The sequence below is a fragment of the Solanum stenotomum genome, chromosome 6 (genome assembly GCF_019186545.1).
Source record: "Solanum stenotomum isolate F172 chromosome 6, ASM1918654v1, whole genome shotgun sequence".
In the NCBI taxonomy this organism is placed as follows: domain Eukaryota; kingdom Viridiplantae; phylum Streptophyta; class Magnoliopsida; order Solanales; family Solanaceae; genus Solanum; species Solanum stenotomum.
In genome coordinates, this window is record NC_064287.1 from 1258699 (window position 1) to 1278081 (window position 19383).

At 29.8% G+C, this 19383-nt stretch overlaps 2 protein-coding genes across 2 annotated transcripts; one reads left to right on the forward strand and one right to left on the reverse strand.

Annotated features, from left to right (window-relative positions):
• The first annotated feature begins 9733 nt into the window (after positions 1–9733).
• Positions 9734–15664, forward strand: LOC125868154 (leucine-rich repeat receptor-like protein kinase TDR). Its single transcript, XM_049548765.1, has 3 exons — positions 9734–11986; positions 12872–13363; positions 15124–15664. The coding sequence occupies exons 1-3, from the start codon at positions 9823–9825 to the stop codon at positions 15522–15524; spliced, it is 3057 nt and encodes a 1018-aa protein (XP_049404722.1). The 5' UTR covers positions 9734–9822; the 3' UTR covers positions 15525–15664.
• A 146-nt stretch (positions 15665–15810) lies between these two features.
• On the reverse strand, positions 15811–19383 carry LOC125867210 (QWRF motif-containing protein 7). Its single transcript, XM_049547633.1, has 5 exons — positions 18754–19383; positions 17575–17811; positions 17348–17437; positions 16759–16866; positions 15811–15888 (listed from the first exon to the last, which is right to left on the reverse strand). Exons 1-5 carry the CDS (start codon positions 19381–19383, stop codon positions 15811–15813), a joined length of 1143 nt encoding a protein of 380 aa, XP_049403590.1.

Sequence of the window (19383 nt, forward strand, 5' to 3'; positions counted from 1 at the left end):
ATCTTCACTTTAAAGCAACTTCATTTATGAATTGCAATGATATAATATATGGGGCCTTCTTTGAAATAAAATTCTTTTGTTGTCAATCTTGTAGTTCTTACATCACTTCAAATATTTCAAATGTTTCCAAAGGAGTGATTATGGGAATAGTTAATAGATCACATGTATGCTTAGTTACCATCTAATCACCAAAAAGCTTAGCTTATTTTCAAATGGTTCATTATGAAACAAAGATTTGATTGCTCTTGCAAATTAGTAATCTATTTAGTCAAGCCCTTAAACATCAACTTATTTATTAGAAGTGTTTTTTTCATAAGTACTTTTGTGATAACTAGTTTTTGTTTTGAACAACCATATTAATATTTGGTCAAACTTTTTAAAAGTGTCTTTAAGTGTATTTTTTTCGGAAGTGCTTTCCAGAAAAGTATTTTTAGGGAAAAACTAATTTCTTTTTAGCTTCTAAGAAATTGTTTCTACTACTTTTCAGAAACACTTATTTTCTCTCAAAAAGCTTGACTTAAACACCTCACATTTTATTAAAATGTGCATTTTTGGTCTTTAAAAAGCTTGACTAAACCAGCATTAATTGCTCTAGCAAATTAAGTCATGTTTGCGACCACCCCTAATTCCTAAACCTAAAAAAATTAGGTGGATGATCAATTTTCAGGTCTGCTATGAGTTTTTAGACGTCATTTGAAAAGTAATAGGAAAATAGTTATACTTAATAAAATTTGGATCTTATTTAAATTACGCAAGGATTTTTAAAGATTTGAACCTCATAAATCGCGTTTATTGGTATGAACTTTTAAAGGTTTGAAGCCTGTGGGAAAAAATGGTTCCATTTGTCCATCCTTCGAATTTTAGCACCGTTTGTTGCAATTGTTTCGTATTTTACTATTTATCTTGAAAGAAAAAAAAACTTTCTCCTTGTCAAAAAAGTCAATAACTTTTAAAATAGTGGTTAACATTTGATAGCAGATGTTAAAAGTGGTTATTTACTCATTCCCTCTTCTCCCTCCAACATGATACATATAAACTTGGAAAGATTTAATTTGTATGCACTAATAATGTAAAGAATTTTCATTATAATAGATATTATTAATTATTATTATTATCTTCTTTATTTTTAGCTATTAGAGATCGTTTGGTAGAATGTATTATAAAAAATAATATAGGTATTAATTTTGAGTATTATTGATACTTTATTTGGCACGATTTTTCAATTTATGTATACACGTTATTTGGTACTATCTCCGTCCACTTTTAATTGTCACAGTTTCCTTTTTAGAGTCAAATTATAATAACTTTGACTAACATTTTACGATATATTTTTTCATCATATTAATATGTAAAAAAATTGCAATTTATAATACTTTTCGTATAGTTTTTTAATATCTAAATTTTTTGGTTAAAATATTGAATTAGTGTAATCTAATTTAACTTTGAAAATTAGTCAATTTGACTTTTGAAAAGCGCAACATGACAAATAAAAATGGATAGATGGAGTATAATGCTATGTATAACTAATACATGAAAAATATGACATTAGCAATGGAAGGGACTCTAATGTATGCATTATCATGATGATACAATTGTCTTTAAAACTTTTTACACCCTTTTCATTGTATTTATTGATAACATTTTTGTAAATAAAATAATATTTTTAGAAAAATTTACAATGCATGTTATTTTTAATTCATCAAATCAAAAATACTACATAAGAAATATTTTTAGTATAATTAATTCTAATATTGTTATGAATGTCAGTATTACTAATATCAATACAATAATATAACTTGTTTGATATTATTTTTATACATCCTATCAAACGACAACATAAAGTATAAACAAGACTCTACTTTGAAAAAGCTTTAATTTTTTTTCTTCAGGCAAGGGTAGGGTAAAGGAATGTTTTGTTGACCGGAGATGGGACTTTGACATGCCATTTCAATATCCTCCAAAGCCTAATGATTTTGTCCTCCATTAAGGCAAAGAAAAGAAAAGGTCATTGGTGTGATAAATGAAATACCAAATTTTAGTTATGAAAAAAAATTATAATTATTAAGTGTTTTTTATATAATCACTTGAAAGATTTAAACGATTAAGTGTTTGTTTGGCATTGTTATTGAAAGGTTAAAAATGATATTTTTGAAAAATCAAATATTTGACAAATTCTTAAAACTTCTTTTAAATAGAAGCAGAAACAATTTTTGTTGTTGGAAAGAAGCTAAATTTTTCTGCTTCTTAAACAAGGAGAAGTATTCCTTCCATATATTTACATTTATCAATATATTTCTTATTAATTAATTAGCATATCTCATAAATTTGGTTAAGTTTCATTCAAGAATTTAATTTTTTGTTTTTATATAATATTTTTTTGTTTTATTTTATGTTTATATATTATTATTTTATATTGTATATATTATTTTACGTATTATTTCATAGTAACAAAGGTAACAACAATATTTTTATTGGATTCAAAAAAAAGAAAATTTATGTAGAATTGTTTTTAAGAAAACAATATTATTTTTCGTATGTAGTGATTTAATTTGTGGAATGGTTTTTGAATTTATTTTGCTTGATATTTTTTAATTATATTTAAATCATCAAGTTAATATTATATTACTAATAATTTATTTATGTATAATATTGATTGAAAATTTGAATAGGTACATTTTAATTAAAATTTTTGTAATAGATATTTAAAATAGTTTCTCTATAAAGTAATCTTTATATTAAAAGTACGTTAATACTTGTCCTTTTTCATAATTTGCTTATCAAAAGTACTTTTTTAAAAAGATTAGTTAAACACAATTTACTTATCAAAAACACTTTTCAAATGAATTAAATTGTTTTTTCTACTTTTTTGAAAAGCTATTTTTTTTTAAATGCTTCTAAAAATAAGCAATTTTTAATAGCAATGTCGAACAAGCTCTAAAATTTGAAACAAAATTTTAATATAATTAAAATATTTACTTAAAAGATTTTTATGAAGATGATAATTTATCACTACTTCATCCATTTTCATCCTTAATCTCGCTATCGCCCACAATAATCAACTATTACCATTCTCCATCGCTATTGCTAATTACCACAATTAACATACACTATCACAGTCATTATTTACGATCATCAATTTTCATTATATTTATTAGTTACTATTGATAATCACCATCATTAGTCACAATTATCATTATTTAGCACCACCTTTAGTTGTCATGTCCACCCCAATTTATATTTGCCACCATCAAGTACCACATTTAACAATCGTTATTAATTACTACTGTTAGCCACCATCTTTGTAGCAACTATCCACAACCACCATCGTTACCATCATCGAACACAATCTATAATCGTCACCTACAACCACCACACCATTGTCATGATCATCATCATCAATCTCCATATAGTTGTTTTAAATATTTTATTAATATAATATTAATTAAAATTTTATTTTCATTAATTTTTAAATAAATACTTGTTTTATATATTTAGATTTCGAAAAATAATCACACTTAATTATTTAGCAATCAGATCTTAATCTAATATGATCTTATAATTTAGATATGTTTTAAATACAAATATCTAAATTTTAATGCATATCTTAATACTTTGAAGTGTATTATCAAATTCAAACATCTTAATTTTAACAAAAATAAATAAAACCATTAAAGGTTAATCTAGATCATTTTTATAATTAAGAAAATTAAAATATTTGGGAGAAAAAAAGGTAATCAATGAAATTATTATTATTATTTGTCTTTAAACAATAATGGAGACATATAATGAGCAGGCGTGTCCTTTTTTCATCATCCAATAATCTTTCCAGTCGGGAGCCTAAATGACAAGAAAAAGTCCAAATGAACCTTTCTATCGTGTTTGGATGGAATCAGATAGAATTAAGGGATTTATTTATATTTGTTTAATTGAAAATTAAATTATATATATGATTAAAATTATTTTTTTCATATACTTAATTGATGTTGAGCTCCTTTAGCTTATTCGTATGTTTATTTCTACGTATTTTGAATTTTATATAGTGAAAATTTTAACTCCATCATTATTTACGATTTTTTTTTTCATGTTTGTATTGGCTGTCAGCTTTGAGCTGCTTTCTCAGCTTCTATTGATTTCCACTGTGAGCTCAGTAAATTGTGTAACGTAAAAGGGTGAAGATAGGAAGAAAGGGACAAAAATTTAATTTTTACAGTGTTGATTATATAAGAAAATTAGAGACAATGTATGTTCAGTATGTAAAAGTTGTAAATAAATATATGCTATGTATACTGTTATTATTTTTATTGATTGATTTAGAAAAGAAAAATATATTTCGATGCTTTAAAATATTTAATTTTAGATTTTTTATTTTATTTCACCTCTCAGATGAGATATAGATTCAAAATTATAATTTTGAAATGGCATTACTTAGTCTATGAATCAAACGACTCCATTCAAATACATATTAGGAGGATTTATTGTTTAGTCATATTCAATTGTCCCTTTTCTACTTTTCTTTTTTATTCTTTTATGGCTACAATTTAATATTTATAAAACTTTTTATAAATTCGAAATTAATTCATTGTCATGAAAAGAAACAAATGACACCCTTATATGCTAATGATCACGACGGCTCATTGGCTTCAGCATCCATGGAAATTGACTCATTTAGGAGTTTGAGCTTCTTTCTTTTTCTTTTTAGAATTTTTATTCGATGGTTGGTATTCGTGAAGACTAAATTTAAATTTACGTAATATAATTTTTTTTTGGCGCTCCTAACAAAAGTGTCTCCTTCATTCTTGTTTATATGTAGTCCTTATTAAGAATATATGTTTTTTAATACTTGTCATTTCACAAAATCAATACATAAATAAAATTATTCTTCCGATTTTAACCTTGAGAGTTATTAGTTTTGAAAGTATGCATTTGACCAACATAGGAAAACTAAATAGAGTAATTAATACGATATATTTTTATCATGTGCTCGATGAGCTGAAGAATAGGATAAAAAAAATTTTATCATGTATTCGATGAGCTGAAGATGTGTCATATTTTCTCAAATCATCTCTCTTCAATTCTTTTTTCAATCTTCCTTTACCACACATTTAACTGTCAACATATCGCACTTCCTCATTGGACATTTATGCTCTTCTTCTTTACAGGTTCAAATCATCTCCACCTTAATTTTCGCATCTTGTACATTACAAAGTAGACTCCCACTTTACCACATATATCTTAAATAATAGGAAATACTACTACTACAAACACTAGTTTGAATTATCTCAAATTATTATAGAGAAAAATAAATAAACATAAACGGTAGTGATAATTCACGGAAGGTGGGGCCCACCGGCCCAGTGAGCGAATTGTGGGGCCACAGTAAGTCACGCGAGTAAAGCGTGATGAGCCACGTATGACGCCAAAAAGAAGATAAAATGGGCTGTCTATTTGGGGGCCCATTAAAGTAGGCCCATAACTTTTCCCTAAAATGGGCTCTACCATTTTGGTCTTCGGTTCTTCTTCTAACCCGACCCGACTGACTCTTTTTAGTGTATTTAATGAAGTGAACTGAATGCAGCCTGTTGAGTGTTGACCAAAGTTCTAAACAGATAATTTATTTATTTGGTTGTCCAATATTCACATTGAAGTGTAATTAAATTTGAATTTACGTCGAAAAGTCTCATATTAGGGATAAAACACTCCCTAACAAGGGCGACTTTGTATCTAGGTGAACTCAAATCCAACATCTCTGATTAAGGATGAATAAGTACTTTATCACTCCACAATTCTTATCGGTCTAAACAGATAATTTTATAGTTACAGTTTTACAAAGTACTAATATTTTTAGAATATTTGACATAATTTTCCTAATAATATTGCTTTATAAAAAAAATTAAAATGTTATAATAAAATTCCATGAGGAGTATAATTTAGTAATTATTTTAAAGTTATAAGTACTCTTACATAATGTTTCTATCAATTTAACCTTCTCTTTTCCGTATAAATCATATACTCTAGTATTTGAATATGTAAACCCTATATCACGTCGTGTAAGACTTATTAAAAGAAAAAATAATCCATTTTCAAGCATAAATTTGAGAAAATACTTGCGTAACTAATTAATAATCAAACTATCGTTAATATTTGCATAATTCTAATCAATAATCAAACATTCGTTCCCAAATTCAATGCGTAAATTCTACAACTTTAGTATTATTTGTCAATTCATACAATCATCATCATTAATAATATAAAGTAATGTCCATCATTTAAAAACTTAACAAAGTCAAATTTTGATAGGAAACAGCTGGTATCAAATACATTCACTTCCCCTAAATGTCCAAATTGTCATCATCACTTTAATTTACTATGGTATTCATTCTGAATATTTTAATACATCTTACTACATTTTGGATATTTTCTAGAACTTGAAATAATATGCAAGTACTAGGAAATATTTTCCACTTTGAAGAAAATATTAACTGCCTTGCAGATACAGTACAATGATTAATGACCATCAGTGTTTTCAAAAATGTTTTTGGTCGAGTCTCGAGGTGGGACGTATCAAAAATACTTCAAAGCGTAAATTAAAGACGTAGATTCATAAGACGTAAGTTTTAAAATTTGAGGCGTAAGCCTCGAGTATAAAAATGTAAGTTCTAGGCGTAAAAACGTAGGTCCGGATGTTTTTAATTTATTTTTAAAACTTTTATTGCTTTAAATCATATTTTTTATTATTGGTCTAATGGTATTTCTCAAATAGTAATTATAATACTTTTTCCTTCATTATTGATTATTAATACTTATCTCAAATAAAAATCATAATATAATTTCTATATATTATAGGTTATTTATAAAAAATTATTTGTAAAATCATTCAAAGGTTTACTTTTGTTTATTTTATTAGTAATAAAACTATAAAATTGAATATACATGAGACTACGCCCCATAGATCCATGAAACTTAGGCTCCGTATTTCGGGGTTTACGCCTCGTCCTGTACTGTATAAAACGTCTCGCCTCACGCTCCGTCTTTTAAAACACTGATACCATAATTGAATGAGGAGTCACAAAAAGTAATTAAATTGTACCAATAAGTAATTCTGGTTGTAGCAGTCAGAAATATTTTGGATAATATTGTGAACTACAATAAATGTGTTTTTTGTTTCCCATTTATAAAGAAAATTAGAGTATTGAAAACACCTTTGAATTTGATGTAAATTATTACTTTTGTTTTTGAATTATTGACAATTTTAAAAATATTCTTTTACTTGACTAACTAAACTTAGATTCATACCCCCTATCTGCCACATGACATAGCAAATGGTCTCAAACTCTTGTAAGAGTATGTAACTCTTAATAAAAACCCGAGAGAAGTGTTGCAAACACCCCTAAACATAGCGAGAATTTAGGAATGTATTTCATTGATCATGTTGCAAGATCAGGAATGTATTTAAGTTCAGTTAGTCAAGTAAATGAGTGTTTTTAAGGCTATCAATAATTTAAGAATAAAATTAATAATTCACACTGAATTTAAAAATATTATTACAATGAAGCACTTGAACATAATGAATTATTAATGTTCTTAAGAATATAGTTTATCATTCATGGAATGGAAGGACGATTGATGGTTACTAATCATCTTCTCTCTCTTTTTAATTATGTCATATTCAGGTCAACGTATATATATTTTGATTGATTTTACAGGATATTATGCACCTCTCATCAATATTAATATGTATTAAATAATTAATTACATGCACTAAAACTAGGATAAATAAGAAGAAATTACTAGCATTTCTAACTTTGCTCCAATTTAAATCAGACCCTTCATGATTTTTAACTAACCTTCTTGATTGCTACCTCACAATCTTGAGTGTCTGATTGATACTAATAGTCATTAATTAATAAAGTGAAAAATTCTATTGAATTAAACATTTTTGGTGGATATTTTTTCCAGTTAAATTTGGGAGAAAAAGGCAAGCAACCATTTTTTGAAAAACTGCAAGAAATTTTTCTCTCTTTTTTGTACATAACAATAATCAGTATTCAGTAGGGTAACCACAACAAATTGATGCTAATCATCATTAATTAGGTGGAAATTAGTATCATTACTTATTGGAGGGGATTAATTAGACTTTATATCATACATGATTGAATTTTCATTGAACTTGAATTCCCTAAAAACTTAAATATATATTAGAGATGCTCTTTTAGTAAAATTCAAATTTATTATATTATGGTTCAAATTACAACATCTTAATCCCCACTAAGTTATTCCTTTGGAATCAATATTTGTTGTTTAGTAGTTCAAAGAAGAAAAAATATACTGAAAAAAGGAGAATCAATAAAATTTAAAAAGCATAATACATAAATGAGTTTTTTAACTTGGTTTCAGCTGATATCTATTTGAGTGTGCACAAGTAGAACTCAAACTTGTATAAAATTGAATAAGTAGACACACGTGTCCTAAATGACATATTACACATAGAACGCCATGTAGGTTGCGAGTTGTCACATAGATTGTCATGTAGGATACATATGTCTGTATAAGTTTGAGTGTCTACTTATATACACTCAAAGTTGAAAGATATAAATGTCAGTTGAAATCAAATTAAATGACATATTTATGTATTATGTCAATTTAAAAAATAGCATTAGGTGGGAAATGGAAAATCACTTTCTTGGATCCTGAGACTACTGTTGCCAAAAAATCAATATCAATCTGTTGGGATTATTAAAGAAAAAGCAAATGAGGAATGATGAAAAAGTAGTGCTTTGGATAAAAACAAAAAAAAAAAAAATACTGAGAGAAATATAAATAAATAAAGAGAGACACAGAGAAAGCAAAAGAAGACAGAAAGAAATAAAACAGACTCACTGTCTTTTATCTAATGGAGTGATGAATTGTGTGAGTAGCAGCATGGAAGTTATACATAAAGAAGTAACAACAAAAAAAACTAAGAGGAAGAAGAAAATTTGGTATTGTAGTTGTATTGGAATTTGAGCTTAATATCTTAAATACTTCCTTCTTCGCTCGCTTTTAATTGTCATATTTAAATTTGGCACATTCATTAAGAAAATAATGATTAACATGATTGTTACATTACCCATGATGTCTAGTATCAGGTTTTAAGAAATGGTTTGAGAAATAAGTAATGGATGCTAAGAGTAAAACATGAAAAAATAAATCATGATATATTAAAAGTGACAAATAAAAGTGAAAACTTATTTTTAGAATAATTGACAAGTAAAAATGAACAGAAGGAATAGTTGTTTAGTTAACCGACTGATATATAATATATGTAGAATTCATGTATAATTTATGTATATGAGCAAGGAAAAGTAAATCGTAAATAGAAATATGGCATTCAAATATTTGTTTGATCATGAAATTTGATCAGATTTTGAAAATATGACCTTCAAATATTTTCAAGCTCCCAATTTTTGGATTTTCTTCTCACAAAACTTCAATTTTTTTTCCAAGTAAAAAATGCATGTCCAAACACAATTTCAAATTTCAAAAATCATGACTTTAAATTGGTAAATAATTTACATATTTCGACTCTCGATAAGTAAAACATGACAAATATTTTAAAACGGTGGGATTATAATTTAAATCCTTTCTTGAGGGATTATACATGTGAATCTTTTTCTTTTCTTTTCCTTTATCTATCTCTTCACGCCAAAAAAAACAAAACAAGAAACTAATCATCATGAACAAAAAGCTAATTCTAACCATCAAAACATTACTTCCCTTAAATTTACCACTCATCTTTACATACCTTATTTTCCTCAACCAATTTTTTCTTACAATCTCATAACCATGAACCATTTCTTTCTCACTACAATTTTCTTCTTTCTCATACAAATTTCACTTGTTTTCTCTACTTCAAATTTTCCTCTTCAACTCATTTCACTTTTATCCTTAAAATCTTCATTTCAAGATCCAAACAATACATTTCAAGATTGGAATCCTACATCAACTTTCTCAAATTTTGGTTCACAACCCTTTTGGTGTTCATGGTCAGGCATCAAATGTGACACAAAAACAAGTCACATTACATCACTTAATCTCTCAAAGAGGAATCTTTCTGGTAAAATACCTCAAAATATTGCATCCTTGATACACTTACATCACTTGAATTTAAGTGGAAATTCATTTGATGGACCTTTACCATCCATCATTTTTGAATTTCCATTTCTTAGAACACTTGATATTAGTCATAATTATTTCAATTCAGCATTTCCTCTTGATGGGCTAACGAATCTCAAGTCCCTAGTACACTTGAATGCCTATAGCAACAGCTTTACAGGCGCCTTGCCTGTAGAACTTGTTGGGCTTCAAAATCTTGAGTATTTGAATCTTGGTGGCAGTTATTTTACTGGTGAAATTCCGGCAAGTTATGGGAATTTCAACAAGTTGAAATTCCTACATTTAGCCGGAAATTCACTGAGTGGGGAAATTCCAGAGGAATTGAGATTGTTGAACCAACTCGAACATCTTGAAATTGGATACAACAATTATACTGGAAATGTTCCTCCTGGATTTTCCTCGTTATCGAATTTAGCCTATCTTGACATCTCACAAGCTAATCTTTCAGGTGAAATTCCAATTCAGCTTGGAAATTTAACAAAGATTGAATCCTTATTTCTTTTCAAGAACCATTTTATCGGTACAATTCCCTCGAGTTTTTCCAAACTCACATTGCTGAAATCATTGGATTTATCGGATAATCGTCTCTCAGGCAACATTCCTTTTGGATTTTCAGAGTTGAAAGAGCTAATCATGTTGTATTTGATGAACAATAACTTATCAGGTGAAATCCCTGAAGGGATTGGTGAGTTACCAAATCTCGAATTGTTAGCTCTTTGGAACAATTCACTCACTGGAATTTTACCGCGAATGTTAGGATCAAATGCTAAGTTACAAAAACTTGATGTGTCCTCAAACAATTTGACTGGTCCAATTCCCCAAAATCTCTGCCTCAGCAACAACTTAGTTAAACTCATTCTGTTTTCGAACGAGTTTACTGGTGAGATTCCTTCATCCTTAACTAACTGCAACGCTTTATCCAGGTTGAGAATCCAAGACAACAAACTCAATGGCACGATTCCATCAGGATTTGGTTTTTTGCCTGATTTCACTTACATGGACATCAGCAAGAACAAATTTTCGGGGCAAATCCCAAAAGATTTTGGAAATGCCCCGAAAATGATGTACTTGAACATTTCTGAGAATTTTTTCGGTAGTAACTTGCCTGATAATATCTGGAACGCCCCGAATTTACAGATATTCTCAGCAAGTAAGAGTGGCCTTGTTGGAAATCTCCCTGATTTCAAAGGATGTGAAAGTCTTTACAAAATCGAACTCGAAGGAAACAATCTCAATGGTAGCATTCCATGGGACATTGAACATTGTGAAAAGCTTATTTCTCTAAATCTTCGACGAAATTCATTTACAGGAATCATTCCTTGGGAAATATCTGGTATTCCTTCGATAACAGACGTTGATTTGTCACATAATTTTCTCACAGGAACAATCCCTTCCAATTTCGAAAAGTCTAGCACGTTGGAACATTTCAACGTGTCGTATAATCAGCTCACTGGTCCATTGCCTTCTTCAGGGTCTATGTTCTCAACGTTCCATCCTTCATCCTTCGTAGGAAACGAAGGTCTTTGTGGTACTATCATACATAATCCGTGCAGGACTGATGAACTCAAAGATGGAAAAACAGATTTTTCGAACCATTCAAAGAAAACAGATGGTGCATTGATAGTATGGATTGCGTCTGCAGCATTTGGAGTAGTAATTATCATTCTTATTGTGGCAATTCGATGTTTTCATTCAAATTACAATCGAAGATTTCCATGTGACAAGGAAATCGGACCGTGGAAGTTAACAGCATTCAAAAGGTTGAATTTCACAGCAGATGATGTACTCGAAAGCATAGCAATCACAGATAAGATCATCGGTATGGGGTCTGCAGGTACTTAACGGATCTATATTGTTAGTTATAATGAGTTCAGTTGAACCCGCAATTTTTCATTAAGTATATGTGGGGGAAAAATCATACAAAATTAGTGTACATATTTTTTTTTAAAAAAAATGCTAACATCACCTAGACAAGTTGGCAATGTGGAATTTATTAATAAAAATCTCAAATGGACAAGTATAAGATAGACTAGATCCTACCTAAAATTATTATAAATATTAAGTTTTGAGTGCACTTTCAACTAACTCCGATCCTTAAATCCATTAAGATTATATTCTAGATTTGCCTCTATCTATAGATATAATGTACAATTTACACCTTGAACTTAGAATGGGGTCCGCGCGTAGGTAGTGGATAATCTATAGTGTTACTAAAGTCGAAATGTGCAAAGTCTCTTAAGCAATAGTAGAATAAATATTACATTTCAAAATCATGTTTTCAAAGAAGTCGGAATCTTGAATACTAAGATTATAATCTAGATTCGCCTCTGTCTGTGGGTATAATGTACAATTTCTAGGTGAAACTCAAAATGGGGTCCGCAATTAGTGGATGAACTATAGTGTTAGTGAAGTTGAACATATATAGATAAATGTGCAAAATCTCTTTGACATTAGTAATTTTCAAAGAAGCCTGAATCTTGAATACTAAGATTATATTCTAGATTTGTCTCTGTCTATTAGATATAATGTACAATTTCAAGTGAAACTCAAAATGGGGTCCGCAACTAGTAGATGATCTATAGTGTTAGTGAAGTCGAACATAGAAAAATCATGTGCAAAAATCTCTTAAAAGTACATGAGTAACTTCCAAAGAAGTTTGAATCTTGAATATTAAGATTATATTCTGAATCCACCTCTATGTGTGCGCGTTTATATATAGGTACAGTGTACAAGGCGGAAATGCCAGGTGGCAATATCATAGCGGTGAAGAAGCTATGGGCGGGGAAGCAACATAAGGAGACGACGAGGAAACGACGTGGCGTGTTGGCAGAGGTGGATGTGTTAGGCAATGTAAGACATAGGAACATTGTGAGACTACTAGGTTGTTGTAGTAACAATGAATGTACTATGTTGTTGTATGAGTACATGCCTAATGGTAGCCTTGATGACTTGTTACATGACAAGAACAAAGATGCAAATTTGGTTGGTGATTGGTTTACTAGGTACAAAATTGCACTTGGTGTTGCACAAGGGATTTGTTATCTTCATCATGATTGTGACCCTGTCATTGTTCATCGTGACCTAAAACCTAGCAACATTCTTCTTGATGGTGAAATGGAAGCTAGGGTTGCTGATTTTGGGGTTGCTAAATTGATTGAATGCGACGAATCGATGTCCGTCATTGCTGGATCTTATGGCTACATTGCACCCGGTAAGTTATTTCGAATCTCCCTTAATTTTTTAAACTATTTTCTAAGGTCGATTTAGCTGTCAAGGAGATACAATTTAAATTACAACATGCATGAATTTGAAATCTAATAGTTTCATGTTGTGTTATATGTATGTTTGTAGTCTTTATAGGGGTCCATACTCCGTATTAGTGGCGTTTCTATAAAACTTGTCACGAAGTATTATAAATCGTGGTGACCGAGCTAGTTGTCTGTAAAATTACTACTTACGATGGGAACCCCTAAAATATTACTTTTAGTGACAACTTTTGAGGTGGCCATGAAAATCACATTTCTTATAGTCGAAATCTTTTTTAAAAACAATTATCTTAATTTTAATTTCATATTGTTTGTCCAAGTAACACTTTAAAAACATTATTATTATCTTTAACACTCAAAAATGTCATCAAAACGTCTTCGATTTGCCAATATTAGTAACAACAACAATTGTTTCATAAAAATATTTTCCCACAAAAGACTTTGTGTGAACAAAAAAAAGTTGGATTTATTCATGCTTATTATTTTAATAATTAAGGTTTGTTTTGTGTTTTTTTTTTTTTGTTGTGTTAAGTTTATCCAAAAATGTTTCGTCATCGATCGTGTCGGTTTTGTCTGTTGTGTAGGGTGACGAAAAGGGTCACTTGCGTGCTTAACGTGGTATCATGTCATATTGTATTTTTGGTGAACTTCATCATTTTGTTTGGTCCTTTTCAATGTGTCCACTTTCTTTTGAATCCTCTTACTTTGGGGGGACTTAGGGTATTGGATATGATTTTCGGAAATTCAGTAATTTTTGTACGGTTGTATATTTGTATTGAGAAATTCAATACAAAGTGTGTTGTTGGTTCAGTGACGATAGAAAAGGCCTAATTTGAGCTCATTCGGGGGGTGGGGGAGGATATTTCCGTTATAGAGGTAACATGGCACCTAGAGGCGAACTCGCATGTATATAGGTTGGGGTGCACGTGCACTCGTTAACTTTGGGAAAAATCATGATCAGTATATCTATTTTGAGAAACTGACAGCAATTAGATATAATTAACAGTGCTCCATGAAAAGTATAGAATGACACTTGGTACAGGCCAATGCATCTGCCCTCTCGACCTAGGTTCGAGCCTAGCCAGATCCACATTGTATAGTTTTTATTATAAGCGATTGCCAGATAAGGGATTCAAGTTCATGATCATTCAGTAGAACAAACCTATGATGCACCCGAAATCTTCAAATTTTAGATTCGCCTCTGATGGCACCGCCATTACCATTTTTATTTTTATTTTTGCTCTTTTTCTCCGTGATTTACTACTTATAATTGTTTTAACCTTTTAGGGACCATGTCCACTATTGCGCGTGAATTAGCCCCTTGGCTCTTAAGGCCTTTAATTTTCACTTTGTTATTTCTTTGGACCCACAAAGATATTTTCCCAAAGTATTATATATGAATCTTCATGATTATAAAACCCTTTAATTTATTAGTCCTAGTACTATATTCTTTATTAAACATACAAATTCAAAAGTCAAATACTTTGGGCTATAAAAGCCAAAATGTTATGATTACTCGATTTCTTGTGTGCAAAGATAGTTGTGATCTCACTTAATTATCTTACTTGCTAGTGCTACTTGTAAAATAAAATCGAATCAAATATGTTTAGGATTTAATCTTTTTTACACTATATATAATAGTAAATAATATAAGATTCAGATCACTAATCTAACTTTATACGTTTATATATTCTTTATGGTGTAGAATATGCATATACGTTGCAAGTGGACGAAAAGAGTGACATTTATAGCTATGGAGTGGTGTTAATGGAAATTTTGTCCGGGAAAAGATCGGTAGATTCGGAATTTGGCGATGGGAATAGCATTGTGGATTGGGTGAGATCCAAGATGAAGATTAAAAATGGTATAAATGATGTTTTGGATAAAAATATTGGTGCTTCGTGTCCTCGAGTGAGGGAGGAAATGATGTTGATGCTTAGGGTGGCGTTGCTATGTACTAGCCGGAACCCGGCTGACCGGCCTTCCATGAGGGATGTTGTGTCCATGTTACAAGAGGCCAAGCCCAAGAGGAAGTTGCCCGGAAGTGGTGGTGACAATTCAATTGCTCTTGTTTGTTTGGCACAAAAGGCCAATGTGGAGTGTTAATATAATTGGAGATTTGAGGTTTCTTTTCTTTTTTTCTTTTCAATTGTGGGGGATTGGTATAATCGTATAGGGTAAGTCAATGTTTCCTACCTTTTAAAACTTTAATTAGTGGAAATTTCAGGTATTTTGATTTTTGAGTGATTATTTGTGAAATTTTCTTATAAACTCGTGAACTAATAAATAGATATTGATAATAATTAAGGATTACAAAATGCAACAAAAATATAATGATATTAAGTAGATCCCAAAAATGTGTGTTTTAGCTAAGAAAAAAAAAACTTTAGGATTAAGCTCCTCCTTCCCATCTTGTCATCCTCTCCTTAGCCAATTGGATACAATGTACTCTCAAGGTTTCCTCTTCTACCTACACATACAAAGAGATTATTGGTTTTGGAATAACATGCATCCTTTATAGCTGTACAAAGTCTACACCGATATATGTAGAAATAAGTTACTATAAAAAAAGACACTTTTCGTGACGATTAAAAAAACATTGAGAAAAGGCTAATAGTTGAAACTTAATAGTGACAACATTGCGTTGTCACAAAAAGTTACATTTTAGCGGCTCTTGCCACCGCCACAACAAATAGATTAAGGTCACCACAAATAAAATCTCATTGTTAGCTTGAAAGGCTATGGATATATAGTGGATGTCTATTATTAAGTCTCTAATTCAAAATCAAGCATGAAACTTTGGTTTCATTCAACTCGATCCTTTAAGGAGATGCATGAGTCAAATTATAGATCTAGGATGTGAAAATAATTTATATATATCACATTGGATATATATAATATATATTTATGGAATATGATTCGATTTTAAGATGTCTTGATGGTGAAATTGTAAATATGTAAGACTTAAAATCTTGTACTAAAAAGCACAAATTAAAGGTTCGATCTCAAGGCATAATGTTAATAATGCTCATTGATCATATATTGTTAAAATGAAAATCTTGATTCCATATTTTATACCTCACGAAAATATTAACCTCTCTTAATAAAAATATCTATTTAATTGATATGTGATTTTTCTTTGAGTTCTGCATGAACGCAACTGAGATACTTTACGTGCTCCTCTTCTTAAGAAAAATGTATACTTATTATAAGATGTATTTGGTAGGACGAAAATTAATTTTCATGACAAACAAGAGTGTGCAGGTTTAATTTATGGTCATCAAAGAAGTTAAAAATAATAATAATTATTATTATTATAATTTAAGAAAAAAAATCTTACTTCTAAAGAATCAACTGTTTTTAAATGACTCTCTAGCTCCTCCAAGAACTCTTCCTCCTGCTTTAAAATTACTATAAGTTGTGTGAGCAAATAGCATGACTGCTCAACCTGGAAAACCAATTTAAAAACAAAAAAATATTATTAATTTTCTTCATTATTCTAATCACTATTAAAAAAAAACAAATAATTCCGACAGAAATTGGCTTATTGAAAATACCTTAACGATGAGCCAATTTCGTATGAACATCTTTTTAAGAGTTAATTATCGAAATATATCTAAATTATCATTTTTTAACGAGTTTCATATCTCAATTGTATATTGTTTTCTTTATATTATAAAACACACATCGAATGAGCTTTCCAAATATTTGGTTTCAATCAACAATACAGGCATGATAGGCCAACACAGCATTGAAGCATGTTTTAATACAATTACAAAGGGAATGATAGTTTAAGTAGGTAGATGAAATAATAAATAATTATTAAGATATAAAACTCGCGAAACGATTATAGTAAATATATATATATATATATATATATATACACTTATATGTTTTTGCGATGAATAATTTTATTTTATTTTAATTACCTGCCATTGCATATTCATAATAAAATCCTGTATACCGTCCATAACTTCCTCTGCTGTGATCATAGCATCGTAAATCGACATAACTTTTGCCTGTCCAAATAATAGAAAATTATTTGTCTTAATTTCTAAAAATAGTTATTTCAAATAAAAAGGATAAAATAATAAAAAAACACTTTTCTAATTTTAATTTTCTTTAAAAACGTGTAAAAGAAAAATACGACAGATACCTCAGCTCCATCAACAAGTGGAAGACAAAGAGAAATTGCTGATAATTTTCTTGCTACCCTTCCAACAGCTTCAGAATTTTTCAACTCTAATCTTTGCCACTCTCTAAGTAAACAATTTTGAGAGTTCATTATCTTATTTATTTTTATATCATGTTTCATTTTTTGGACTTCAATTTTCTTCTCAGCTGTGAAATTTCTCATAATTGAAATTCTTAACCATACATTGAACACCTTCTTCTGTTCTCATCACCAAGAAAAAAATAAATGAGAATATGCACTTATAAAGAAGGAAAAACTACATAATTAAATATATTTCACTATCATATATACTATCATTACGTATACTTTCATAATATTACATATCTTAAGTACTAATTAAGAGTTTCCTACCATATATTGAAGAAAATACACTTAGATACATGTATTATTGCTATCATATACAAGAAAATAGGGAGAGAGGCGAGAGAGATTGGGGAGGGAAGCGAGCAAGATTCGTATGTATACCAGATACATACGAATGACACTAGATACATGTATCTGTATGTATCTGGTGTGATTCGCATATATCTGGGATACCAGATACATGGGATAGTGGCGAGTGAGATGGGAGAGAAACGAGTCAAGCGAGCGGGATTTGTTATGTATCCCAGATACATGTGAATCCACTTGGATACAATGTATCAAGAACAAATTACACCTAATTTTGCCCTTATGTAATCGACATACACGCATCTAGACATATCTGGGGACCAAAATCTGGTAAAATATGTAATATTGTAAACTAGAGTATATTTAAGTAATTAGCTCCTAAACTAGTAGGATTTATGTAAGTTTATGGTATATGTCACGTATGGTGAAAGACATCAAGTTTTAATTTGTAAGTGATATCGCGTGAATATTATATAAAGTGAGTTGATGATCAATGTGGCTACACTTACCTAGCAATTTAATGTACATGGCACTTATTTGTGTTTTCTAGGACTATATTTAACATTTTAGGCCTTTTTTAAAATTAAAAAAAAAGGATACAACATATATGTATAATTGTATATATATGTTGTTTTTTCGTTATTATTTAATTTTGTAACTTTAGTACAATAAATTAAAATAATAAATTATCATACTTAAAATTAATTACTCTACCTATGGAAGAATTAATTAATTCATAAAATTTTTTACCTGTGCAACCCTCTTGATTGCAGCCATAGAAGCCTCAACACGAGCATTGACAAATCTCCATTGTACTAATCTATTATTCATAAGACGATACTGATGAAAATCTTCTTCTAGTATGGGCGAAATTTTTTTCTGTTTAAAATACTTTAAAACGCTAGTAACACCACCACAATCATCACCACTATCACTAACGTCCTTAGACGTGTCCATTTTCAACTTTCTCGAGCTAGGTGACTTAGGGACTATAGGTAAAGGACGTCCCGGTGACAATGCCCATGCAGATCGCGAATTATTATTTGTACTAACATACGTTGTTGTTGCTGTTGATGATTTTGATCCATTATCGCGTTTTTGTAAGAATTTAGCAAAAGTACTATGATTATGATGATCTTCAATTTCTTGAAATTTTTTGTTGTTCTTGATCATCCTCAATGCGCTAACATTTTCTTCTCCTCTACTATTAGATCGCATTTTTGTGGTCGATTTTGATCGATTGACATGTTTTGGTGGAACATAGTCGATTTTGTGAATTTCTGGGAGTGATATTCCACTTTTGCTTCTTAGTAAACGCGGAGTATTGACTGGTGATCGAGGAATAATATTGTTGTGATCGCGATTTTTCTCCTTCTCCAT